Genomic DNA, 27,994 nt, shown 5'->3' on the forward strand with positions numbered 1-27,994 from the left:
ATACCAACACGCTCAAAGTAGGATTTAGTTAATTTGGATGTGAATTGAACGCCATTATCACTAATGACTTGGTTGGGCATTCCTTCTTCAATAAAAACTCTGTCAATAAAATTCAAAACAGAAGAAGAATCAATCTTGTCTACAATGGTGATATTAGGCCATCTAGAAAATACATCAATCATAGAGATTATAAATTTGTGATCCTCTCCAATTGGTCCCATAATGTCTATGGCGACAGTATGCCAAGGACCCTCTGGAACCAAGGGTTCACACATGTCGGGTTTAAGCGTGTTAAGAACTTTATCAGAATTGGCACAAGTGACGCAATCTCGAACAATTCTTTCTGTAAGAACATCAATACCTGGCCACCAATACCATTGTTTAACATTTTGTTTGGTTTTTACAATACCACAATGATCTTTGTGACACAAGTCAATAATACCTTTTCTTAAGGATGAAGGAGGAATAGCTTTTTCACCTCTAAAAATAGTATCGTCACAAACAGTTAGTTCATTTCTAACCTCCCAATAGGGCTTAAGATCGGACGACAAATCTTTCTTTTCTGTCCAACCTTCCCGAATGAAGGAAATAATAGAAATTAAAATTTTATCTTTACGATAATCATCCTTCCACAACTTTTTGTCTATACAAAAAGGATTACTATCAAGAATATAAGCAACGTGAAGGGAATCCCACTCATTCATTTCACATTCTTGTAGGTCAGTAGGCATCCGGGAGAGGAAGTCAGCAATAACATTGCTTTTACCAGGTAGATATTCAATTTTGACAATAAAATCTTGTAGCCGCATGGACATTCTTGCTATTCTAGCAGTAGCATTGTAAAGGCCTTCAGTAGAAAGGAGTTTAGTGAGAGGCTTATGGTCTGATCGCACTATACACTCCCTTCCCCAAACAAAACTGTGAAAGTGCTCAAGAGCCCATACTACAGCTAAAGTTTCCTTTTCAATAACTGAGAATTTACTCTCCGGAACGGAAAGTGCTCTTGACGCAAATGCTACAATGCGTTCTTTACCTGCGCTGTCGATCTGAGATAAAACACTTCCCAAGCCTTTGTTGCTAGCATCAACTGTGACAACAGAACTTAGATCTAAATCAAAAGGGCATAACACAGGAGCATTAATGATGTCCAGTTTGATACTGTTGAACTCATCTTCACAAAAAGGAGACCAATCAAATTTAACTTTGCTCTTTAAAAGTTGTCTAATATTGAATACTTTGGATGAGAAACTTTTAACAAATTTAGAATAGAATTCCACCATTCCTAGAAATGATCTTACATCATCTCTACTGGTGGGAGGAGGAGCATCTTTTATAGCATCAACCAATTTAGCTTTGGTTGAAACACCATCACAACATAACACGTGTCCAAGATAAGTCACAGATTTGACTGCAAAATGGCATTTAGAATATTCAATAGTTAAACCTTTATCCTCAAGAATGCCTAAAACTTCTTCTAGAATGGTATTATGTTCATCTTTATCTTTACCGTAAACCAGAATATCATCCTGAAAGAATTTAACTTTAGGATGTTTCCCAAAAAGTTGGTGCATGATGCGCTGGAAGATGGCAGCGGCAGATGCTAAACCAAATGGCATGCGTTTAAATTGGAAACACCCCATGGGAGTGATAAACGCAGTAAGTTGTCTACTCTCAGTGTCTAGGGAAATCTGATGGTATGCAGAGGATAAATCTATTATGGAAAAATACAGAGCACCATTAACTAGAGACAACATTTCATTAATTTTGGGTAAGGGGAATTTGTCTACGACAATATTCTCGTTTAAGTGGCGGAGGTCCACGCAAAGACGGATTTTGCCATTGGCACGCCTTGCGATAACCACCGGGGAAATCCAATTAGAGGACTCTATTGGTTCAATAATGTCTTCTTTGACAAGTTTTTCTAATTCTTTTTCAACATCGCCCCGAACCAGAATAGGAATGTTTCTGGCTTTAAAGATTTTAGGGTTAGCATTATCTTTCAGAACGATGTGGTGGGAAAACCCTTGAAAATTTCCGATCTTACCACTAAAAACTTTAGGAAATTTTTTAAGCATGGAATCTCCAATCTCAGTTCCCTCATTAATAACTAAAACAGGACCTGGACTGTTAGGATTCAGGACGATGTCTAAATCCCACTGATCTCTCCATCCTAGGACAGAAGGTCCAACTTTAGCAACATACAATTTGCACAAGGATTCTCTTCCTTTAAACTTGAATAATAAAGGTTTGTAACCAATTACATCGATCTTACCACCGGAAAATCCTTCAGCAGAGATGTCAGGAGAATAAAGATCATTTCCTAAATAACGAACAAATTTAGAATTCCAAACATTTTCATTGATGATGGTATATGGGGAACCGGAGTCAGCATAAATATCAATAGGGACCCCACCAATAAGCATATTACAAATAGTCTTCTTAAGGACATTCCTTTTCCCTGAGTCATTAATATTAAAAATGTAAACTTTCTCAAGGGGTTTAGGTATGCAGATCTCATTCATAGGACAAGGTGTAATACTCTTCACACAATCATTATCAACATAACAATGCATAACTTTGTTACTTAAATCTTCTTCATCATCAGAAGATGAATCATAAACAATTTTAACTTTTTTACTTTTCAGTCTATTGCAAGCTCTGGAATAATGTCCAATTAAACTGCAATTTGAACATTTTTCCTTCAATGCTGGACAAAGCTTGCAATTAGCTAAATGCGAACTGCTCCCACAACGAAAGCATTTTAAATTATCACTTTTTTTAACTTCAGTAGGTTTGTATTTAGATTGAAGCCTTTGTTTATAGTTGGATTTTCCTTGAACTTTTGAAACAGTTTGATCACCAGTAGTTTTGGATTCAGATATAGCCTTTTCTTCATTTTTAATTGCTTTAGCGCTGCGACCAGAAAGTTCCGCCTTTCTGACAATGGCTAAAATATCTTTGAGGTCTGAGTCCCCATTAATCCACAGTCTGTCCTGAATGGAAGGATCAGAAGCATGCATAACTACTTGGTCTCTAATAAACTGTTCTTGAAGATGGTCGAATTTACAATCTTCAGCTATTTTTTTAAGTTCAGCAATATAAACATCGATGTTTTCTCCAGGTCGTTGCTTTCTGTGAAAAAACTTATAACGAGTAATACCTATGCAAACCTTGGGAGAAAAATGACTGTCAAAGTCTCTTAAAATATCATCAAAAACATTAGAATCACCACTACCACCACTTTTAGGCATTTCTTCATAAACTTTAAGACCACCAGCGCCTAGAGAGTGTAAAAATTGTTTTTTCTTTCTTTCTGGTTTCATTTTACCATCTTCATCAATTGTGTCAATAAAGTTCATGAAATAAGCTTTCCATTGGAGCCATTTCATACATGGTTCTAAACCAGAAGGCCAAAAAGGTTGTGGTGATTGAATTGTGAAGTTTTGAGAAGTCATTGTGAATAAGAAGAGTGATAAATAAATAAATAAATCTTACTTGAAGTTTTCAGATGGTAGGTGCAAGTTTTCAGATGGCAGGTGCAAGAGAACTGCTTGAAAACAGAACGCTTTTAAAATAATGAAAAAGAAAATTAGTAAGTTGAGATAAAAATTATTTCTCAGTACTTGTAATAAAAACGAATAAACAATTCCGTTTAATTAATGAGCGCAATATGTAGAAAAACGCTCTTCAAACGCGTTAAGAAAGCGAAGCGTTACTGTGGAGAAACGTTGTCATGGAGATGGTTTTCTTTCCCTGAAGCGTCAATGCGTGGAGCGCTCTTTAAGACCAGATAACGTCACAACGAACGTCAATACGTGGAACGCTCAGCTTGACGAGCAAACGTATCTTGACGAGGTAACGTCACAAGGAGCAGGGCGAGAAATGGAGGGCGAGCCAATTCAGACTGCGCTGAGCTGAAGAATGTCGCGCTGAAGGTAACGGTCTCGCTAGATTTTTGAAAGACGCATGCACAGTAGTTTTAAGCCTCCGAAAATGAGCAAAAAGTCAATGGCACAAGCGGAAAGAATGTTAACCGCTGGGGGTGCGCGGAATGAATATTAGCCGCTGGGGGTGCGCAGAGTAAATAAGTGAAAGTTACTCACGAAGTTCTGTAGAGCTTTTACTCACGAAGTGTTCAGAGAGGCTTTAAACGATGAAAACGAGAAATTCAAGTGTGAATGGGTAGGAGATTTGTGCAGATGGTAATTTCCTTTTAAAATATCGTTAAATTAATTCTCCTGAAGTTTTCTCTCCATGTAAACGGAAAATAACAGAATTGTAGAAAATGAAAATAATTGTAGAGTTGGGTTCTTCAGATTCCTGGTGTTCCTTGAAGCCAAGTCGCCAAAATTGTAAAGTTGAGGCTACACAAATTGAGTTGTAAGTGTAGTTTATTGAAGGAACACAGGAGCAAGGTAGGGAACAACCTACACAGGACTTCTTCATCAGCAACTCCATAGTTGCTAGGGAGAGGGAAACTAGGATACAATGGAATGTAGAAACATTCTGCAAGAAATTAAAGGGGCAAACATAACACTGAACTATTTGAAAAATGTTCTAAAATATGATTATCAAGGAAAAAGAGGCAAGGGGAAGTAAATTAATCATCAAGATCTCACAAATTGGTAAAGCAGGGGAGCAGGGATTCACCTGGGCGTTATATTTACATAGTGTGCATTTCAGTCACTCCATGGACGGCTCCTCCTTTCCTCATTTAACACCAAAGGACAGAGCTGTGCGTTTAATTTATGAGGAGCTTTATTAGTCCACTGTGTTAAATAAATATACCAGGGCACAATACTAGTGGGACTAATTACCATAGGCAATCAGCGACATGCGGAATTACATCACAGGAAGTGATGTCAGGGTAAGTTAGGTCATAGGCCTCCAATATCCCTCACTTATGCAAAATGGCCATATTTGTCACTTCCCTGCACGCCTAGTGCTCTGATGTCATAACTACAAGTGTAATCAACGAGAAGCAGAATTCTCAGCGTTGGTTCACAACCATTTTAATTGGTGCTACACCAAGGTTGGGATTGTGGCATCTGCACATATTCAAAACTGTTTTGAAGAGTTAGCAGGTGTGCGCCTGACTTGTGTGTAGTTACTTAAATGATGGCTTGGCTGTTTGCTAAATTCAATAAAATAAAGATGATGGGTTCTTGTTGTAATGTTCATGTAGTATATTTATTCTTGGAATTAGATAGTCAGGTACAGCATTCAAGTAGGAATGTAATATGGTAAGAAACCCCACCGGGAGCAGATAACCTCCTGCTCAGCCTCCAGGTAACTGATAAATCCCTTGAACAGCAACAGGTAGAATCCTGGATGACATCACAGAGACATGACATAGATAAGCAGACACTAACACTAAGGAGGGACAAAGAGAGAGGAAGAGCAGGATATAACACAGTTCCAACTAACATTAACTGCCAAGCGGCTCCATGTCACGTGTGACACCTTTAGCCAGGCCTTGCTTCTTAGCCAACATCTCTCTGTGTATTGAAATATTGAGACACAAGTGGAATAGTTAAATGCAAAACCACAAACCCCAGAATGCAGCATGTGGTCAGCTGAAAAGTCAGGGATGGCCGATAGTTTAACACTGGAGCAACTTTGGCAGATGTTAAATAGAATGCAGCTTCCAATTTTCTATCTTTTCTTTCCCCTCCCTGCTCAACTGTACTCGGTACATTTCTTTGTGGCAAAAAAAGTTTTATTTTGGTATAAAATGCCTGAAATGTGCAACTATTCTGTGTTTGATAGAAGCTTGGGTGGAATTTGCGGAGTACCGTCCGTGGAGCTCCGCGAAGTACAGAAAAAACTCTTCTGTGTTACACAGAGTTCCGCAAGCGGAGGAGCCCGGGACGTCACGCTGATTTTTATTGCTAAGAGTTTCTTCTGCGTTGTGAAATCGGCATGAAATGCATCATGCTGAGAGCGAGAGGGGGTTGCTTCTTTCTGCCTCTCGAGTATAATTTCTGTTCGAGCACCAGCTTCCTCAACGCGAGCAGCAGGTTTCTCAATGCGAGCAGTAGCGACCTGCAATGACTGCCCTTGTTGAAAAAGCTCGAGGGGAGGTGGTCTCACTTCCGCTCGCCAACTTAACGTTAGTGAGCCACGTGAGAGGAAAAACTCTGCTCTGCTCCGCTAGCCAGAGTTTTTCAGAATTCCACGCTCTATGGGGCGCATGGAGTGGCCAAAACTCCGCAAACTCCACAAGCAGAGCGGAATTTAATGCCCAGGCCTAGTTTTATATAAGCTCTCTCTCTTAACTATGTTTTTTTAAGTATTTGAAAGATTTGTAACTATATGTATAATTGTTTTTAATGTGTATGTGTTTTTATGTTTTTTTTAATTATGAACCAAATAAAGTAAGTAAAGAAAGAAAGGTATGAAAACATAAAATTGTTTTTGAGAAAATATCCCATTTTCTGCCCATAAAACTGAGCTGAGTTGGCGATGCCGCGAGTGCAAGGTAAGTGGTTTTATAAATGTTTTTATTTTACTTTCCCTATCCCGTCATCTGTCCACTTCCCCCCACTGCCCCACCACTGTTACCTGTGCTGACCTCACCCGTTGAGAAAGCCAATAGGTCTTGCTTATGAAGAGCTAATGGCTTTGCAATGTCTTTTATCCATGTTGTACAGCAGCCTGACTGTTGTTCAGCTAGGCTAAAAGTTAGTGGTGTTTTGTAGAGTGGCATTAAGTAGAGTGGTTTGAGGAGAGTGGAGTAGTGTGGCGTAGAATGGAGTGGCGCTGAGTAGCATGGAGTGGAGTGAGGCAGAGTAACATAGGGTGGAGTAGAGCGGTGTAGAGTAGAATGGAGTGACAGAGTGGCGTATGGTGGAGTGGCATAGAGTAGAATTGTGTAGAGTAGAGTAGAGTGGCTCAGAATGGAATTGCATAAAATCGTGTGGCATAAAGTAGAGTGCAGTTGAGTGGACTGGTGTAGAGTGGACTGGAGTGGCACAGGATCAAGTGGGGTGCGAAGAGTGGAGTGGCATAGAGTAGAGTGGGGTAGAGTGGCATTGTGTGAAGTGGCGTCAAGTGGCGCAGAGTAGAAGGGCATAGAGTGGAGTGGATTGGCGTAGGGTAGAGTGGAGTGGAGTAGCATAGAGTTGAGTCACTAAGAGTAGAGTGGAGTGGCGTAGAGAAGAATAGTGTAGAGTACAGTGGAGTTGTCTAGAGCAGAGAGGCGCTGAGGGGAGTGACAAAGAGTGGTGTAAAGTAGAGTGGCATAGAATGGAGTGGAGTAGAGTGGCACTGAGTAGAGGGGCATTGAGTGGAGTGGAGTCACTAAGAGTAGAGTGGAGTGGCGTAAAGAAGAATAGTGTAGAGTACAGTGGAGTGGTCTAGAGCAGAGAGGCGCTGAGCGGAGTGACATAGAGTGGTGTAAAGTAGAGTGGAGTGGGGTAGAGTGGCATAGAGTGGAGTGGGGTAGAGTGGCATTGTGTGAAGTGGCATTGAGTGGCACAGAGTAGAGGGGTATAGAGTGGAGTGGATCAGCGTAGGGTAGAGTGGAGTAGCATAGACTGGAGTCACTTAGAGTAGAGTGCAGTGGCGTAGAGGAGAATGGTGTAGAGAAGAGTGGAGTGGTCTAGAGTAGAGAGGCGCAGAGTGGAGTGACATAGAGTGGTAGGAAGTAGGGTGGCATAGATTGGAGTGGCAGAGTGGAGTGGCGGATAGTGTAGTATTGTAGAGTGGAGTGGTGTCGAGTGGAGTAGAGTAGAGTGGCATAAAGCAGTACAGTTGTGGGTATAAGTAGCTTAAACAAGGTACAAAACTTAAGATCAACACAAAGGCATGAGGCATAAAGGGGATGGATGGCTGAAAGGCAACGAAAATAAGCATGTGGTGGCAAGCATCATGAAGGTGTGCATGAGTTGTTAGTGTAGCATTTATACGTATAACAGCTTAATCCAACTCATGTAAATTGTAATTTTATTTGATTTGTACAAGTAAGGTAAAAGACGCAGGCGTAGATAAACAATGCCCAAGAATATGTTTAAAAACACAACGAATGGAGAAAGCAGCACAAGAACTGCTTTCTGAAACGCATACCTCAATCACAGCGTGATCAGCCGATAGAAACAAATCAAGAGTAAGCAATCTGTACTTGGTCCATGCTCCAGAGAAAGAAAAGGAAGGGACCCCCAGTACGTGCTGGCCAATTTCAGAAGTAGCAAGGAAGAGTCACAATGAAGCCAACAAATGGTAAGCAATGGGTGGGCTCCAAGATCTTCATTGTAAACAATACCCCTCGCAAGTGAGAGCATGTGCAGCACATGCGCTGTCACAGGTGAGACCTAAAAAGGATAAGTCAGGCCCATTTCCTTCGAATAAGGGAAACAGAGCCCACTCTAAAATTAATGAGGGGCTCCATTCACCGGCGACTACTACTTGACTTAGGCCCTGCTTATTACACCTTAAAGTAAGCTTACGGGACAGTTATTTCAAGAAAAAGACATAAAGTTAAGAGAGAGCCACAGCGGTGTTTTATACTGATATCACATCTTCCCTTATTTAACAGGGAGAATTACTTCAGGAGAAGCTCAAAACCTCCATAAAGGCAATCGCACAAACTAGCAAAACAATGTGTCTCTCAGGTTCAAAACTTACATGTCTTGACACGTCAGGAAAAACCGAAGTGCAGAGTTCAGGTGCAGCCAGGCTTCAAGAAGTGCTCACACTTTGCATTTTTGCATTTTGCCGACGAGGGGAGAAAGGTTGATCAGCATTTTTAGTACAAATGTCTTGAATATGAAGACACTGCTAAGTGCTGGGAAAGTGCATGGAATGAGACATAACCCTTTTTTTTAAAAAAAACTAGCATTACGTACCTCTCTGAGCTCTTTCACACCATTTCACTGTGTCCATAAGATCAGCCTGTCTGAAACACCTCCTTTCAGGTGACAGCGCTGGGCAGAATTCACAAGAAAGCTTGGCTCGTTTTGAGCTTGAGGGATTAAAAGAACCTCGAGCCGAGCCAGAGCCTGGCACGTGCCTTGATCCAGCTTTTATCCTTCAGTGACTTGTCCAGGTCTAAGGAGAAGAGTGTGGAACAGGTGGGTCTTATAAACAGATAGACTATAGCCCTAGTTTGTGTTACACTTATCATGAATATCATTGATGGTGTGAGAGTGTGTGCTATCACTGATGCCTTTTGTGAAGATACATGCAGTGTTGCGTCATGGTACTGTGGATCAAGGAGAACGTATTTACAACTGATTATTTAATACCTTTATTTTTTAAATGAACATTGTTAAAGTCACATAAGAAAAACACTTAGGTCTTGATTTACTTCTGGGGCCTATAGAGACAGCTGTCGAAAACGTGCAGCAGTCGCCCATCCAGGCATCATTTAGATGCTGGGATGGTGGTTTGCTGATGGCTGAGCCACTTGGTTGTGTCGCTTCTGGCTCGGCCATCTTACATCCCTTTTGGTGGCGTAACCACTGATAAACATGGTGACAGAATATCTGTTTTTTTCAGGCAGGTCTTTTGAAGCCCTGTCAACTGACTTTTTCGTGTCTGGAACCTCCTTCCACGATGAGACCAGATATGTAAAAATATCGAATCCAGCAGGCGCCAGAGTAACAACCATTATAAAGGGGGGGTAGAACACAAGCAGTCACGGGGACCTGGGCGTCAAGTAGTAAATGTATAGAGGGGTCCCCGTGGAAGGGAAATTATTTCTGCACAAACAATAAAAAAATCCAAACAAGAACTAAGATGGTACTCAAAGGACAGGGATGTTGTCATTTATTCAACAACAACATGTATAACAATTTAAAGCAATATTTGTAATCATTTATAGATGAAAACGAGAAATCGAAAAATTTGAAAGGGCCCCAAGGGGGGGAGAAAGGGGGAAAGGGGAGTGTGCTCAAAGGTTGTGTAAAAGGTTATACAGATAGTACACAGATTTAAACATACTGTACATATACACAATCAACAAGGAATTGCAAATTATTCCAAAAAACCAAAACGGCCTACATCAATTAAGGCAAGTGTTGGGCAAATTTAACAAAAAGGTGGGGCATTCCACGGTCACGTGTACAAATCAATCGAGTACTGGAAATGTGCCGGATGTCCCAAGGTAAAGAGGTGTCGACGTTTCGACCCCGACGTTTCGACCCCTATTTCTAGGATCAATTTATTCCTTTGCCGGGGTCTTCATCAGGACCGTTGTAGTAGGGAAAGGGACGAGGAGGGGCCGTCCTATCTGAAAGAATGAAAACCCGTGTCAGGGGATGGAGTATCAATTAATAAAAACCAAAACAGTCTTAGTACTGTGCACCAGGGAGGTGACATTAGTTAAAACCAAAATGAAAGCCATGGAGTCCGGGTCGTGGGACCTCTAGACAAGGGGACCAGAAGCTGAATATGCGATTAATCCATAAACACGCTTGTGAAATTAATTATTACAATACATCAGGGGCACATTAGCCAGCATGCTAATGTGCCCCTGATGTATTGTAATAATTAATTTCACAAGCGTGTTTATGGATTAATCGCATATTCAGCTTCTGGTCCCCTTGTCTAGAGGTCCCACGACCCGGACTCCATGGCTTTCATTTTGGTTTTAACTAATGTCACCTCCCTGGTGCACAGTACTAAGACTGTTTTGGTTTTTATTAATTGATACTCCATCCCCTGACACGGGTTTTCATTCTTTCAGATAGGACGGCCCCTCCTCGTCCCTTTCCCTACTACAACGGTCCTGATGAAGACCCCGGCAAAGGAATAAATTGATCCTAGAAATAGGGGTCGAAACGTCGGGGTCGAAACGTCGACACCTCTTTACCTTGGGACATCCGGCACATTTCCAGTACTCGATTGATTTGTACACGTGACCGTGGAATGCCCCACCTTTTTGTTAAATTTGCCCAACACTTGCCTTAATTGATGTAGGCCGTTTTGGTTTTTTGGAATAATTTGCAATTCCTTGTTGATTGTGTATATGTACAGTATGTTTAAATCTGTGTACTATCTGTATAACCTTTTACACAACCTTTGAGCACACTCCCCTTTCCCCCTTTCTCCCCCCCTTGGGGCCCTTTCAAATTTTTCGATTTCTCGTTTTCATCTATAAATGATTACAAATATTGCTTTAAATTGTTATACATGTTGTTGTTGAATAAATGACAACATCCCTGTCCTTTGAGTACCATCTTAGTTCTTGTTTGGATTTTTTTATTGTTTGTGCAGAAATAATATCCCTTCCACGGGGACCCCTCTATACATTTACTAGAGTAACAACCATTGGCAAAGCAAATGGGTCTCACGTATATGAGCTGTATTAGCTTACTCAAGGTATTTTTGTAGCTGTGTTATGCAGCTTCCTGACTGATGTGCAGCATGGCTGAAACAAAAAAGAAAAGCTAAAAAACGCAATGACGTAGTCAGCGCTGGCACTTTTAAAAAAAAAATCTTTCAACCATGCTGCACAGTAGCTGCGCTGATGTAGAACACGGCAAGGAAAACACTGACAAAGTCAATAGCGCCAGCAGAGGCGGACGCTTTGCCAATAATTGTCCTAATAAAAAAAGGGGAAACCCCTGCTTCATCATGGGAATGGCCGCATTTCAAGGCCGAAAAGGACTTAGGGGTATATTAGCAAGAACCTCGTTAAAATTATCGCCGTTTTAGCGGCAGACGCTAAAACGGCGATAATGGGCTTGCTAATATGCGTTATAGAATTCCAATAGAAGGCCAGGTTAGATGTCCTGCACATCTAACTGCGATAATTTTAACGAGGTTCTTGCTAATATGCCCCTTGGTGTGATAATCACAAGAAATATCTAACGGTAAATGTCTGGAGCTCCAGTTCGAATCCCAGCTTCCACTACCCGACCAAAGTCTGATCTTGGGCAAATCTCCTAGTATTCCTGATCTGTACAGAACTAATAGATGTGCATAGAGTCACTTTTGGCAGAATGAGCTTTGCAGTCTAAGCAATAATGTACTTAATTCAACCTCACCGTTATACCCAAGCATTAAATGCAGTGCTGACAGTGGGAAATGACATACGATTATACATCTGAAATTTCTGGAGTAGGGCTGGTTAGCCATCGATTCGAGAGTAATCTACATGATCAGCCACCTGGCATCATTTTGGCTTCAGATATGGATGTGACAAGGGGAAATCATGCTGATCCACAATGTTTTTATTAAGTAGCACAGACCAAAGCACTTTGCAAATAGGATTTGTGGTTATATATGGGGCATGACTTGAGTTTGTGCACACCATAAAGCCGCTAAAAAAAAACAACATCTTGCATATTGTGTTGCACAAAAAATATTTTCCACCAAAACCCAGAAAGGCTGCTGTCCAGGGTGGCATGGACACAGAGGCAGCCCGCTGGGCATTGCCGTCTCGCCCCTTTAGGCAGCTGAGGCAATTTCTCCTTCATTTCCAGTGCTCTGGACACCTAACACACCTCTCATTATTCTATACACTGTAGAGAATCTGGAAATATTAATAACATATGTTCTGTTTTAGCAGTCTTTAATTCTTTCGCTGATTGGTGAAATGTACTATCACATCAACCCACAGCAACAGTCTGGGCAAACCCCTTTGCTGCATCAGCCCCTTTCCTAACAAGTCAGTATTGACTGCAGGTGAACTGACAAACACCCCGGGCTGTAAACACTCATTGCACGGTGCAGTGACAGGGATCTGTGAAAAGACCACTGCTACCGTGCACATGGGATTTGTGTCAAAACATGACACAAGGCTTAACACACACCAAAAACATTCATGGCTGCTCGTTGTCCCATTGTCATGTGTGATATCTTCATCGAATCCAGGCTTTTTACTCAACTGCCCTTTAGTGCTGGGGTTTTCAGCCCAGAGTTAAAATGTTAACAGCAACATTTCAAGTCCCAGAACACAACATGATGTCTATTAAAATGTCAGAACTGACTAAAAGAAAGACATTTACCACTGGGAGACTTGGCAGCTATGAATGTCCACACGACAGCAGCACCAGCTTCAGGCAGTCAGAGAAAGAGTGTAAAAAGCAGTGGGGTGCATGCGTAAAGCACTAACGCTTCAGGCTCAGCCTGGGCCTCTGTTTTAACGCTTTCATAAAACTTAGGGGCATATTATCAAGAACGGCGTTAAAATGATCGGCGCTTTAGCAGCAGGAAACTGCCGCTAAAGCGGTGATAATGGGCTTGATAATATGCCCTTATGAATTTCCATAGAAGCCCAGGTTCACACCAGAACATGGGCTTCTTTGGGATTTCACAAGGGCATATTATCAAGCTCATTATCACCGCTTCAGCTGCAGTTTCCTACCGCTAAAGCGGCAATAATTTTAACACCGTTCTTGATAATATGCCCCTTGATGAATCCTGACATTTTAGGTGGAATCTGCATAACGGTTATGTATTTTAGAATGTTTTTTTATTCTTCTCTTCCTTTTTATGTATGAAAATGTAGCAGATTGTAACAATTTTAATTAATTGAACAATAAAGATAACTGAGTACATGCATGTTAACAGAAGGCTACATCGATTGTATGGCCTCCTTGAGGCTGGCTGTGAATCCCACCAAGACTTTTGCTATGGCTGCGGACCAATGAATGTTGAAATGCGGACTCTGACGATAGATGGCAAACCAATTGCAAGAGATAAAGTATTTTCTTTTATTGGCATCACTTTTGATGTATAGGGTTCCTGGCTGGCGTGTATATCCAGGGCTAGATTCCAATTACTCAACGGTAATGGGTTAATTTCTAACCTCAGTTCTTTTATTGCCCAAAAAACTATTGCCCCCTTTTAGAAGTTTATAGGAGGAAATGTCTTCCAGTTTTAACTTATGGCTCCAGCAGTTGAGGCTACAAAAAGGTTTCTGGGCTCCAAGTGGAAGAAAATATGGTGTGTAGAATGCTTTTAGGACTCCCACCATGTAGCCTGAGCTTCATACTGCAAGAGGAACTTGGTTTGGAGTATGTTAAAGACCACATCAACTTGGCCCTACTGCTACTGTGGTGCTTTATATGGAGCAATCCTCACTCCCTACTTAACGGAGATATCATTGGGGACTGTTTATAATGCAGAATGAATCTAGAAATTCCATGGTTGGCCTATGTCAAGAGGATGTCTCACTTACTGGGTAGGCGCACCACCCCAGGGCTAAACCGCATTGGGAGTTTGTGACTTCCACTCGGGACAGGGACCTCTTAACCAGATTTAGGCTAGATGGCAAATAGGGTTCACCCTTGGGCAATGTTAGAAATGGGGGTCTCTAGTTGGCAGGTTGTGCCCTGTCCTAGTAGGGATCCTTCCTTCTAGTCAGGATAAGGGAGTCACACAGCTAAATAACACCTGCTCATCCCCTTCGTAGCTTGGCATGAGCAGGCAGGCTTATCTCAGAGGCAATGTGTAAAGCACTTAACATAACACACAGTAAAGTTAAACACTACAAAAGGACACCACGCCAGTTTTAGAACAATAGCCACTGTTTATCTGTGTAAAACAAGACCAAAACGATAAAAATCCAACATACAGTAATTATGATATGAATATTGCAAGGATCCACTTAAAATACAGATCCTTGAATTTGATAGCTCTGTCTGGGGCTAACACGGCATTGTGAACAAACAAATCCAGAAGTTCAGGCTTACTGTAAGGTCAAGTGCCGGCTACGGTGTCGGGAAGACCCGCAAACAGTATCTTTGAAATGCTGGTGCCATGGACCATGTGATGATATCCGGAGAGGCGACGGCATCGGCAGATGTAAATGTAAATCTGTATTTGTAAAGTGCAAACTACTCACCCTTATGGGTCGCAAGGCGCTGGGGGCCGTCGTGGAAATTAAGTGAGCTATTGCCCAGAGACACATGGTGCTGAGCTTAGCTGCCGACGGAGCCAGGATTCGAACTGTGAACCCTGTGCTCCGAAGTCAGCTGCCCTGGCCGCTGCACCACACCTCTCCACAGTTATCGAATCCGAAGGTTGGTGCAGGAGCTGTTGGGCCCTTGAAGTGACAAACATTGCAGATGGAACTCTGTGAAGTTGAAGTTAGGAGCACCGGAGTCGATGGCGTCAGGGCTGCGATGTGAATCGGGACGATGCAACGTGTGGTGCCCACAGGTCACGGTGCAGGCAGCAGCATCATCACTGCTGAAGTGCTGTCATCAGTAGACCCATGGTTGTGATGCAAAGCTGAGTGCTGCTGCAGGCGGTGCCTACAGGTTGCGTTGCAGGCAGCGGCATCGGTTGACAATGTTGGAGTCGATGGCGTCGACATAGGGGGACCAAGGCTGCAGTGTGAGATGGGACGGTGCTTTGTGTACCTCACGAGCAGTGTCCACATGCCACAGTGCAAGCAGCTGCATCAATGTCGGCATGGGGCCGCATCGTCGGTGAGGCCTGGGGGCAATGTGAAGCGAGGCGATGCGAGGTGTGGTGCCCACAGATCATAGTGAGAGCAGTGGCTTGATGACAGCATCGGTGAGACCAGGGTTGCACTGTGAAGCGGGGAAATGCTCCGGGTAGTGCCTTCAGGTCACGGAGGCAACAGCAGCATCGTTGACAGTGTCATAGTTGTTTTTCTTCTGTTGCAGCACAAAACACACAGGGGCATATTTACAAGGGAAGTGGCGGAGTGAGGCGTTAGCTTTGCTGGCTTAACGCCTCACTCCGCCACTTCAGAAATACAGGGCTGCACCATATTTACAAGAATATGATGCATCCCTGCATTTCCACCTGCACTGGTGCTAGACTTAGCAGCCCGGCGCCAATACAGGCCCCCTTGCAACATAGTGCAAGGGTGTCTGCTTTCAGGGGAAGATTGTTTATGTGCAGGCATCTTTAAAAGCCATTTTGTATGTGCCGGGGTTGGGGTCGTTTTTAGGGATGGGGGTAGGTTTTAGGTGTAAGGGGGAATCAGGGTATTTTTTGGAATGGGGACAGGGTTTTAGGGCACATGGTGGGGGTCGAGGTAGTTTTAAGGGCTGGGGCTGTGCTTGGGGGGGAGTTTTTAGGAGTGGGGCAGTTTTAGGACTGAGGGGTGTCATGGTAGGTTTTTAATGGTAGCAGGGTTTTAAGCCTCAGGGCAGTGGACGGGTTTGGGGTAGTTTAAAGGACAGCACAGGTGTCTGTTTGTTTTAGGTCTCGGAGCAAGGGGGCTGGGGTCGGGGTAGTCTATGGCAGGGGGCAGAGCTTTAGGCCTTAAGGCAAGGGGAGGGGAAGTGGTAAATTTAAGGGAATGTCCAGGTAGGTTTTAGGCCTCAGGGCGGGGGTGTGAGATAAGAGGATATGATTTTAGGGCTTAGGGCGGGGGGGGGGGTCGGGTAGTGGTAATCTTTACCACGCTTTCTCTTTACCAATCATGCCTTTACCATGAAATTGTGTGGTAAAGGAATGCATGGTAAAGGCATGCGTGGTAAAGTAATGAGTGGTTTAAATGCATTTGTGGTTAGGACAGCGTAGTAGAAGAACGCTTGGTTTTGTATGCCTCTGTCATACAACCGTTCACCATAGAATCTCTTTAGTCCATACGTACCTGGTGTGGAATTGTTTATGTTTAAAATGTGCATCCACATTCTCTTCCTCAGCCCGCAAGTTTCATATGCTTCAGCTGTGTAGTTGCTGTTGGAGGTGGGCAAATCAAGGATCATTCCGATATGAGATCATTTATCTTAATACTGTTCACTTCTACAAAGACATGCCACCTCCTACTTACTGGACATATATATATATCCATCCTCAGATCAGTTGCACTCTCCGCCGCACCTCACATCTCGGGTGCCACTCCTGCGGTGGTGAGCCACCTCAAAGTGATTAACGCCGGCAACCACGGCCACATTGCCAAACGACGAACACACACATGGCCAGAATTCAAACTTAATGGATTATTTGCAAGCCATAAGCACTGACAGACGCGTTTTGCCACAACGCCTTTTTCAATGTTGGTGCGTTCAGATACCGTCTTCAATTTAAACCATGAAGAAATACGACAGACTCACAGTGATTCACATAAAAAAAAACAACAGTACATTAAATCTTACAAATGCAACGCAAATTTGGCAGCCTGGTGGGCCGTGGGCTGGTGGGAGAAGCAGTGGCCTCGACAGAAGGGCCAGATCAATGGGTTGACAACGTGGCCCTATTGGCTCGCTATATTGATGATTTGTTCATAGTCTGGAAAGGGACACGAATGGTGGCTGAATATATAGCTGCCCTTTACCAAAATGATTTGAATCTAGAATTTTCAGGAACCATCAGTAGTACCAGTGTCTTCTATTTAGATCTTGAACTTTACTTGGAAGATAATAAGATACTAACGAGCTATACCGAAAAACCCACCAAGGGAAATTCGGTATTGCATGCACGAAGCCACCACCCAAGAAGTTTAATAAAAAACATCCCATATGGTGAGCTTCTAAGTATCAAGCGCAATTGCACAAAGGAAACAGAATATGAGCAAGCTAAAGAGAGTGCCCTAGAGAGATTTGGGAAAAGGGGCTACACTCAAGGGATCCTACAGGAGGCAGTAAAAAAGACAGATCTGGTGGTGAGCCCTCAACTTCTTGTCACAAAGGATCAAGCAAAATCCAGAAAGAATGCACAGGAAGGGATTCTTAGAATGATCACAGATTTTAGTGTAAGTTCCCACAAAGTTGTGCATGTCTTAAAAAAACTGGCACATTTTAAGAACTGACAATGTGATCAGAAGGGCTATAACATCTAGCCCTCAGATTACGTATAGGAGAGGCCCCTCTATAAAGGACCATTTAGTAACACAGTCACCACAAAACAACTTCACATAAGAAAGATCCAATTGTAGGGTTCTTCCCTTGCCTTAGATGCAAAGCCAGCAAATACAGCAGCAGGGTTTGTGACTATAGAGTGGCAGGGCAGGGGACCAACACAAATAGATAGATCAAGAAATTGCTGAATTGCAATTCAGAATTTACTTTCTACTGTTTAGAGTGCCCATGTGCAAAAAGCTATATAGGGAGCTCCGTTCATCCACCCAAAAAAAGGGTACTCGAACATATGCGAGCGATTGCTAACAAGGATCATTGTTATCCTGTAGCTCATCACTTTGAATCGGAACACAAAAGCAATCAAGACCTGCTCAGGTTTTTCTGCATTGATCAAGTACAGAAAGATGAAAGAGGAGGGGACAAGGGAAAACTGTGTATTCTTGAGTCCAAATATATAATGGAGTTACAAACTAAAGCCCCTTAGGTGTTAAACAATGATGAAGAATTGTGGGTACATGTAGGCTAAAATGGTTGAACGACATCCTACAACAGAGATTATTTACTCCTCTCTGTAGAAGCAATCTATAAAATGTATTTAAAATGTATTTGAATTTTATTTTATTTTATTTTTATGAGGTGGTTATGGTCTCCACTAAATGCATTAGTATATATTCTTTGGAGATGGATTGTCTCCCCTTATAGTTTTTACGTGGCACCAGGAATAGAGGGAAATTAATCGTGTGAGTATGAGCCCATTCAGGGTATGATTATAAAAACTCATAAAGGCAAAGAAGGAGGGACTCGATAACGGTATAATGTATGAAAGATATACCCATGTGAATAAGCTTAATCTGAAAAAATAATGTTAATTTGTTGTGGGGGGAGAGGAAAATATAAATTTATGAGCTGCAAAATATATGTATCATCTGTTTTTAAATGAATTTATTACTATGTTTATAATCCTACCCACTCTCATCTTCCCCTGTCCACCAATCATGTACTATCTTATGTCTAAAATTAATATGAGATTTATGTAATCAAGAGTAATCTCAATAGAGTGATCGAGGTTTTAAAAACAAAGCTCCAAGCTGGCCGCCAAATTTGCTTTGTGTTTGTAAGATTTAATGAGCCGTTGTTTTTTTTTTATGTGAATCAATGTGAGTCTGACGTATTTCTCCATGGTTTAAATTGAAGATGGTGTCTGAACGCACTAATATTGGAAAAGGAGTCGTGCTGAAACGCATCTCTCAGTGCTTATGGCTTGTGAATAAAACATTGAGGGGCATATGTACAGGGAAGTGGCTAAGCCTGTTTTTGAGTCAAAAAGGCTAACAACACACTCTGTCACTTTATAAACTCAGGGCTGCACTATATTTAGAAGAATATGGTGCAACCCTGCGTTTCCCCCTGTGCTGGAGCTAAAATTAGCTGCCTAGCACCAACGCAGACAACTTTGCACCATAGTGCAAGGGTGCCTGTGCTGAGGGAAGTGATTGTTTATGTGCAGGAAGGTGTTCTTTCCTGCACATAATCATTCTTTAACCCGTTCCGTGCTGCCATCGGCCAACGGCCGACGGGAGCACTACCTCCCTAGTGCTGCCGTCGGCCAACGGCTGACGCAGCCCCGCCCACCCTTTAGAACGCCCGCACTGCGGCGGAAAAACCGCCGCGGTTAAGGCGTTAAATGGCATTTTGTAACTTCTATGTGTGCTGCTTAATGCAGAACACATAGAAGTTGCAAAACGTCATTTTTTTAAATGACTGTTTATGTGGAGGAAAGGACACCTTACCGCACATAAACAATCATTGCTGTTTTGCTGTTTCTAAGTATGCTGCACAATGCAGCACACACGGGAACAGTAAAAACGAGGAGAAATTAAACATTTCTCCTCGTTGCGAAAGGGTAAGACCAGGTTTTCCCTGGTCTTAAATTTGGCGCTGCCCCATATTACGCCACCCTTGTAAATAAGGGGCAGCGTCAAAATCAATGAGTGTTGCGGTGGAACGCCCCCCGCAACACCCATTTCCCTCCCCTTTCACACTAAGTATAGTATGAAAGGGGGCCTTATTTACATGGCAGCGTTAAGTCAAGTTAAGTGGCTTTATTCAGCCTTGTAAGTAAGGCGAAGCCCCTATCACCACCACAACGTCCTGAAAAGTGACGTTGTGGTGGCGATAGGGGCTTGTAAATATGCCCCTAAGTTTGAATTCTGCCCGTGTGCGCACTCATTTTGCAACTTGGCAGTGATTGCTGGAGTTAATTATATATAGCTATTTGTAGTATATATATATATACTTACATAACAAACAATTAGCCAGAGGCAAAGGATCACTGCTCATGTCTGAAGCTTAAAGGATACAAACAGATAGAGAAAAACAGATAGAAACCCCTGGTTGGAAGAGTCTCCTGAGTCCAGAAGAGAGGAAGGGACTAGTATAGTGTGAAGTTGTAGTGTGAAGGTGTAGTGTGAAGGTGTAGTGTTCTGTGAAGGGGCATCTTAAACATCTTCAGGCAGATGCATCAAAAAAAATACCGGGAGCAAACGGCCAGATTCACAGAATCTGGCCGTTTGCTCCCGGTATTTTTGCATTCATGGATGCATCATCCCAAATGCAGAAATCGCAATTTAAGGAATCTCTAAATAGCAATTCCTTAAATTGCTCTTGCATTTAAGGAATCCCAAAATGAGATTCCTTAAATGCAATGCATGAAACCCCAAAAAATAGCGATTTCGCTAATAGGGGGAGCAAATTACCATGAAGTTGAACTTCGTGGTAATTTGCTAAAACTTTGAAAAATGCACTTTTGTGCATTTTTCAAAATTACATGTTGCGCACACACATGCCCTTAGGGCATGTGTGTGTGTAACATTTGTGCACAGGTCCATTTCAGGGGTGCAACAGGGTGTCCTTTGGACACCCTGGCACCCTTGAAATAGCGGAACATTAGCGATTCGGTAATATCTAATCGCTAATAAGGAATGGCTTTCCCATTCATTCCTATGAGCCTTTAGGCCCATAGGAATGAATGCGAAAGCCATTCCTTATTAGCGATTAGCTATTACCGAATCGCTAATAAGGAATCTGTAGGAATCGCTAATAACATTGCGATTCCTACATGCATCCCGTTTTGCGAGTCTTTAATAGCGATTCCTTAAAATTCGCTATTAAGGACTCGTAAAACATAACTTTGATGCATCTGCCAGCTTGTGTCTTTAGTACACCCACACCTGCTGGGAGTCTACTCTGGTTCTCTGTAGAGTTTGTGAGGCACAAATGTTAGAGTATCCACAACATTAGCCAAAGAGGGTTTTGTCACTTTGTAGTTTTATGAATCCTGTACATAATACTTTTAAAACAGGGGTGTTATTTGGCCGTTTACAATCATCAATTACAACATGGACAACTTTGTGAATTCTTTTTACATTTAACTAATACATTGTTACAAAAATGTTACACTTGTTGGAAGCAGCAACAATTTCCTACTTGAAGGCAGCACCTTGAATGAAATCTGTGAATATAGTCAGTTCCTGTGTTCCTGTTCGCTCCAGTGATGTGTTAAGTGCATTTCATATTTGCATACCTGCCTCTCGGTCCCCCTGGGGGACTGATGCATATATTAAGCTTGTCAGACTTCGCCTTTTGTACATCTCTGTGCTCAAGGTTCAGAAAGGAGCCCCAGGATCTGAAAGAATGAGGCTGCTGCAGACCCTGGCCTTCTGTGTCCTGCTGTGGACATCCTGTGAGTGTGCAAGATCTGAAGTAGGTTTGCCTGTTTTGGGGCAGCCGCACATATAATTATGCTTATGTTTAACGCATGTATTCATAAAATGTTGTATTTCTTCTCTCTCTTTCAGATGCTCGGGCTCAGAAACCTGTGATATCTCCCAGGGTTGAGGTCAGCCTTGGACAAAGGGCCACGATTGGCTGTGAGGTTGGGGTGAAAGAGAACCATGCTGTATATTTCTACAGACAGACCCCAGTAGAAGCCCCGGAGCTCATTCTGTATCACCATCACTCCTATAGCAGCCCTGTCTATGGACCTAGGGTGCCATCTGACCACTTCACTGCCACAGTGAACAGCGCCGGAACCGGGTACCAGCTCATTATAAAAGATGCCAAGATCACAGACGCGGCGCATTATTACTGTTTAAAGTGGTACCCCACTGTGAGCGCATACCACAGTGACACAGAGCCTGACAAAAACCTATGAACTCAATTCAACAACAAAATACTCAAGACAGTAACTCAAAGTTTCATGGAAAGGAGAGAAAAGCATGTAAATAAATTTATTGGCTGTTTAACAACATAAATCAGCCCATTTTTTTTGTATTTAACTGCCCAAAGTCTTCTTACAGGTGCCGAGAATAGAGGTGTAAAATGCATAAAAGTTATAGTGCGAGTCGAGCCCGATCAAGAGCCGAGCCATCAAAATATTTGACATATCTGTTGTGCACCAAAAGAAGTGATTCACTTTAGCATGTTACAATGTATAGTTACCATGACATTTATTAGATATAATAGGCTCTAAACATGAGTTTGGAAACCTTTATGAACCCAATAATCCTTCTCCACACAGAGGTGCTGTGAGTGAGACAGTCAGTCATTACTGGCCTACAGAGGTTTTTAGTCAGCGCACGCCCTGAGGGGAACTAACTGAAGACGGTTCTCAAATGTGATCCTCAAGGAAAAAAAGGCATGGGGAATAGTGCCAACATCAGCCCATACCCCAGCCCGCTCACAACAATTTCCCGTAATAACAGACACCACACAATATTTTGTTGGAGAACGTTGTTGCAGCTTTATTTGCATAAACATTATGCCAACATGTTGGGTTATCTTATGTGCGATCCAGAATCAGGCCGCCCCTCGCGACCAGCCCACCTGATGAGCCATAAAACCCCCCGTGGTGTTAACCGCGGGGCGTTGTCAATTTTGGGGGAGGGGCTAACCGCCTCCCCCAGGCGGACCTCCAGAGTCCACCCCTTACTCACGCCACTCCCCCTCCGGGGGGGCGGAGCGTTGCAGGCAACCCCTGGTTGCTCAGGTCCACAACCGCCCGCAGGACTAACGGGGCACCGTCACTCCTCCAGGATCCCACCGAGGATCTCCCTGGGGATAATTTGCTCTTGCACCCTTACTGTGCTCCTGTAGAGGGTACCCTTCTGTACCTTCCTGCGTTGGATCGCTCTGTAACTCCGCCTGCAACACAAGCAAATTAGTATTAGATAGCAACCCCCCCCCTTACTGCCCGACAGCCGGGTTAGCAGTGGGGAGGGAAAACAGCATCCGGGCAGCACCACTGGTCGGGGTCAAGGGGGAGAGGGTCCGTCCATGCAGCAGGTCAGGGAACAAAGAGGGCCCCTGACCCGCGACCCCCCAGCCATATACCCTCGGACCCCCCCTTCCCCTGCCGGAAGTGACATCACCGGGGACCCTCCTGGTCCCCCAACACTAGCCTGCTCCTTTGGGTCTGTGCCATCCTGTGGCACTAAGGGTGGCCGCCCTCTGAGGTGGCCACCTTTGGTGGCCCGGGGCAGCCTGTAAGTAAATGAATCATCCAAGATCACACAAATTGGTAGAGCAGGGGAGCCGGGATTGACCATGGGCGTCATGGTTACATAGTGTGCATTTCAGTTACTGCATGGATGTCTCCTCCTTTCCTCATTTAACACCAAAGGACAGAGCTAGGTGTTTAACTTACGAAGAGCTTTATTAGTCAAATGTGTTAAATACATTTACTGGGACATAATAGTCGTGGGACTAATTAGCCAAGGCAATCAGCGACTTGCGGAATTATATCACAGGAAGTGATGTCAGGGTAAGTTAGGTCATAGGCCTCCACTATCCCTCACTTGATGTCAAAACTACAAGTTTAATGAAGGTGGAGCAGCAGCAATCTCAGTGGTGGTTCCCAACCGCTTCAACTGGTGCAACACCAAGGGGGGGATTGTGGCATCCGCACAGATTCTAAACCTCGTGGAAGTTGTTAGCAGGTGTGCGCCTGACTTGCGTGTAGTTACTTAAAAGTTGACTTGGCTGCTCCAACTAACATTAACTGCCAAGTGGCTCCATGTCACGTGTGACACCTTTAGCCAGACCTGGTTTCTTAGCCAACATCCCCCTGTGTGTTGGAATATTGAGACACAAATGGAATAGTTAAAGGGAAAACCACAAGCCCCAGAATGCAACATGTGGGCGGCTGAAAAGTCAGGGATGGCTGATAGTTGAACACTGGAGCAACGTTGGCTTGCGCTCACCAACTTAACGTTGGCAAGCCGTGCAAACGTAGAAACTCCACTCTGCGCCACAATGCAGAGTTTTTCAGAAATCCGCGCTCTCTGCGGAGCACGGATTGACCAAAACTCCGGAAACTCTGCGAGCGGAGCAGAATTTTACGCCCAGGCCTCGTTTTATATAACCTTTCTCTCTTATCTATGTTTTTAAAATATTTTTATATTTGCAACTATTTGTCTAATTTTTCTTAATATGTATGTGTTTTTATGGTTTGTCTTTTTATTATGAACCAAATAAAATAAGTAAAGAAAGAAACAAATAAACAAACAAAGGTATGAAAACTTAAAACTGTTTTTGAGAAAAGATCCCATTTTCTGCCCCCAAAACTGGTCCAGCTCTAAAGATGTATTTGGTGCATAAAAATGTCATTTATTCTCTTGCTGTCCAGGGACTATTCATGAGTCTCGCAACAGGGCAAGGTTCATCAGGCAAGTAGGGGAGAGAGAGGACCAAGTGACATTTGAGGAGCAGATTCTTGCATTACAATATTAAGTAACACAAACCGACGCACCTCTCAAAATAAAGCGAGGTGCTAAATACACCTTTAATTTCTGATAAACAATCAGAGTTAAATTGGGGTTTAGGTGCCATGACACAGCACCACATGCTGAGCACACACCTGATGTGATTAGGCAAGAAAAACACGTCCAAAGAGACACTACAAAAATCAAACAAATGTGTTGGCACTGCCAGAGCTTCCATTGTGCAGAATCACATTAACAAGCATTGGCAAAGCCAACAGGTTTTGCATATGTGAGAGCCATTGAATATTCCAATGTCTTTCAGTCATGTTGTACAGCAGCACGGCTGCGTTTCAGCATGGCTAAAGTAAGTAGTGTGTGGCGTTGAGTAGGGAGGCTTAGTGATGAGTGAAGCAGTGTGGCATAGATTGGAGTAGCATAGAGTGGAGTGGGGTAAAGTGGAGTGGCATAGAGTAGATTTGTATAGAGTAGAGTAGAGTGGCTTAGAGTAGAATGGCATGGAATAGATTGGCATCAAGTAGAGTGGAGTTGAGTGGACTGGCATAGAGTGGACTGGAGTGGCATAGAGTCAAGTAGGGTAGAGTAGGGTGCTAAGACTGGAGTGGCATAGCATGGTGTAAAGTAGAGTGGTTTATAGTGGATTGGCACAGAGTGGTGTGGCACAGATGGGAGTGGCATTCAAGGGAGTGGTGGATAATGTAGAGGCTTAAAGTGGAGTGGCGTAAATTGAAGTGGCATAGAGTGGTGTAGAGTGGAGTGGGATAGAGTGGAGTAGAATAGAGTGGCATAAAGTAGTACAGTTGTGGGTGTAATAAGCTTATGCAAGTAACCAAACTTAAGATCAACACAAAGGCATGAGGCATAATGGGGATGGATGCCTGGAAGGCAATGACAATAAGTGCATGTGGTGGCAAGCATCAAGAAGGTGTGCATGTGTTGTTAGTGAAGCCTTTATACATTATAACAACTTAGTACAACCCATGTAAAGTGTAATTTTATTTGATTTTTACAAGTAAGCCAAAAGATGCAGGCGTAGATAAACAATGCCTAAGAATATGATTGAAAAGACAACGAATGGAGAAAGCAGCACGAGAACTGCTTTCTGAAACGCATACCTCAATCACAGCGTGACCAGCCGACAGAAATGAATCAAGAGGAAGCAAGCTGTACTTGGTCCATGCTCCAGAGACAGAAAAGGAAGTGATGCCCGACACGTACTGGTCAATTTCAGATGTAGCAAGCAAGTGACACAATGAAGCCAACAAATGGTAAGAAAGGGGTGGGCTCCAAGGCCTTTATTGCAAACAATACCGCTCGCAAGTGAGGAACGCGTAAGCTCTCACAAGTGAGACCTGAAAAGAATAACTCTCAGGCTCCTTGGAATAAGGGAAACAGTCACCACTCTCTAAAAGTATTGTGGATCTCCATTCACCGGCGACCACAACTCGACTTATGCCCCACCTATCACAATTTAAAGCAAGTTTACAGTAGACTTTTTTCAAGAAAAAGACACAAAGTTAAGAGAGCCCCACAGCAGTATTTTATGCTGAAATCCAGTCTCCACCTATTAACAGAGAAAATACCTTCAGGAAAAGCTCAACATCTCCATAAAGCACAAACTAGCAAAACAATGTGTCTCTCAGGTTCAAACTTAGTCAAGTCAAGTCAAGTCAATGAATTTATATAGCGCGCTACATACCCAGAGGGTCTCAAGGCGCTTGAAGAGGGGTGGGGAATTACTGGTCGAATATCCACGTTTTAAGTTGCTTTCTGAATGCTAGGTGGTTCTGAGTGAGGCGAAGGTGAATGGGCAGTGAGTTCCATGTTTTGGCAGCCAGGTAGGAGAAGGATCTTCCTCCCATGGTGGTTTTGTTGATGTGAGGTACAGCAGCAAGGGCTTGGTTGGAAGAGCGCAGCTGGCGGGAGGGGGTGTAGAAGGAGAGTCATGTGTTGAGGCATTCGGGTCCGAGTTCGTAAAGTGCTTTGTGTGCGTGGGTTAGGAGGCGGAATGTTATCCGTTTTTTTGACGGGGAGCCAGTGGAGGTCTTTCAGGTGACCAGAAATATGGTCTTTACGTGGGATGTCTAGTATGAGTCTGGCTGCTGCGTTCTGGATGCGTTGGAGTTTATTCTGAAGTTTTGCTGTGGTACCGGCGTATAGGGTGTTTCCGTAGTCCAGTCGGCTTGTAACCAGTGCGTGGGTGACCGTTTTTCTAGTTTCGGTGGGGATCCAGCAAAATGTTTTTTTGAGCATGCAGAGAATGTTGAAGCAAGATGATGAAACGGCGTTGACTTGTCTGGTCATCGAGAGTGAGGAGTCTAGGATGACGCCCAGGTTCCGTGCGTGGTTCGTCGGGATGGGAGCTTTTCCAAGGGCCGCTGGCCACCAAGAGTCGTCCCAGGCAGAGGGGGAGGTACCTAAGATAAGGACTTCTGTTTTGTCTGAATTCAGTTTCAGACGGCTGTGCTTCATCCACTCGGCTACTTCTTTCATTCCTTCATGTAGGTTGGTTTTGGCGGTGTTCAGGTCTTTGGTGAGTGAGAGGATCATTTGAGTGTCATCAGCGTGTCATCAGCGTAGGAGATGATGTTGAGGTTGTGTTGGCGTGCGATGGCCGCGAGAGGGCTCGTGTATACGTTGAAGAGGGTGGGGCTGAGTGAAGATCCTTGTGGCACGCCACAAATTACTTCAGAGGCCTCTGACTTGAATGGTGGGAGGCGGACTCTCTGGGTTCTTCCAGCAAGGAACGAGGTGATCCATTCGAGTGCTTTTCCTTGGATTCCGATGTTTCTGAGGCATTGTAGCAGGGTGCTGTGACAAACTGTGTCGAAGGCTGCGGAGAGGTCGAGGAGGATGAGGGCGACTGTGTCTCCATTGTCCAGTAGAGTTCGAATGCCGTCTGTTGCTGCGATGAGTGCGGTCTCGGTGCTGTGTTTTGCTCGGAAGCCGGACTGTGAAGAGTCGAGGGATTTGTTGGTTTCGAGGAAGGCGGCGAGCTGGTTGTTGACAGCTTTCTCGATGACTTTGGCCGGGAATGGGAGGAGCGAGATGGGGCGGTAGTTTTTGAGTTCGATGGGGTCAGCTGTGGGTTTTTCAGAAGGGCGCTGAGTTCGGCGTGTTTCCAGCTTTCCGGGAAGGTGGCGGAGTTGAGGGAGCAGTTGATGACGTCTCGGAGGTGTGGTGCTATGATGGAGTCTGCTTTGTTGAAGATGTGGTGAGGGCTTGGGTCTGTGGGGGATCCTGAGTGGATGGAGTTCATCAGTCTGATGGTGTCCTCAGTGGAGATTGGGTTCCAGTCATTAAGGATGTTCAAGGGGGGTGAAGGTACAGCAGAAGGTTGTGTGGGTTGGTCTTCGGGTTGGTTGTCGAAGCTGTTGTGGATGTCAGCAATTTTGTCGTGGAAGAACGAAGCAAGGGAGTCGCAAAGGGCTTAAGAGGGAGTGATGTCGTTGGAGTTGGCAGTGGGGTTGGTAAACTCTTTGA

At 43.7% G+C, this 27,994-nt stretch overlaps 1 protein-coding gene across 8 annotated transcripts in view; it reads left to right on the forward strand.

Annotated features, from left to right (window-relative positions):
• Positions 1-27,994, forward strand: part of SIRPB2 (signal regulatory protein beta 2) — a 620,501-nt gene that overhangs the window by 311,392 nt on the left and 281,115 nt on the right. Inside the window, exons 1-2 of one of the 8 annotated variants that reach the window (XM_086947482.1) lie at positions 21,398-21,474; positions 21,590-21,911. The exons of 6 other annotated variants lie outside the window; for them this stretch is intronic. In XM_086947482.1, the coding sequence (XP_086803608.1) occupies positions 21,426-21,474; positions 21,590-21,911 (371 nt within the window). In that variant the 5' untranslated portion in view covers positions 21,398-21,425. Of the gene's footprint in view, positions 1-21,397; positions 21,475-21,589; positions 21,912-27,994 lie in introns of those variants that run through there. One more of the 8 variants, XM_086947487.1, reaches the window with a different exon arrangement.

Source organism: Lissotriton vulgaris, chromosome 12, assembly GCF_964263255.1.
Source record: "Lissotriton vulgaris chromosome 12, aLisVul1.2, whole genome shotgun sequence".
NCBI classification, from domain to species: Eukaryota; Metazoa; Chordata; class Amphibia; order Caudata; family Salamandridae; genus Lissotriton; species Lissotriton vulgaris.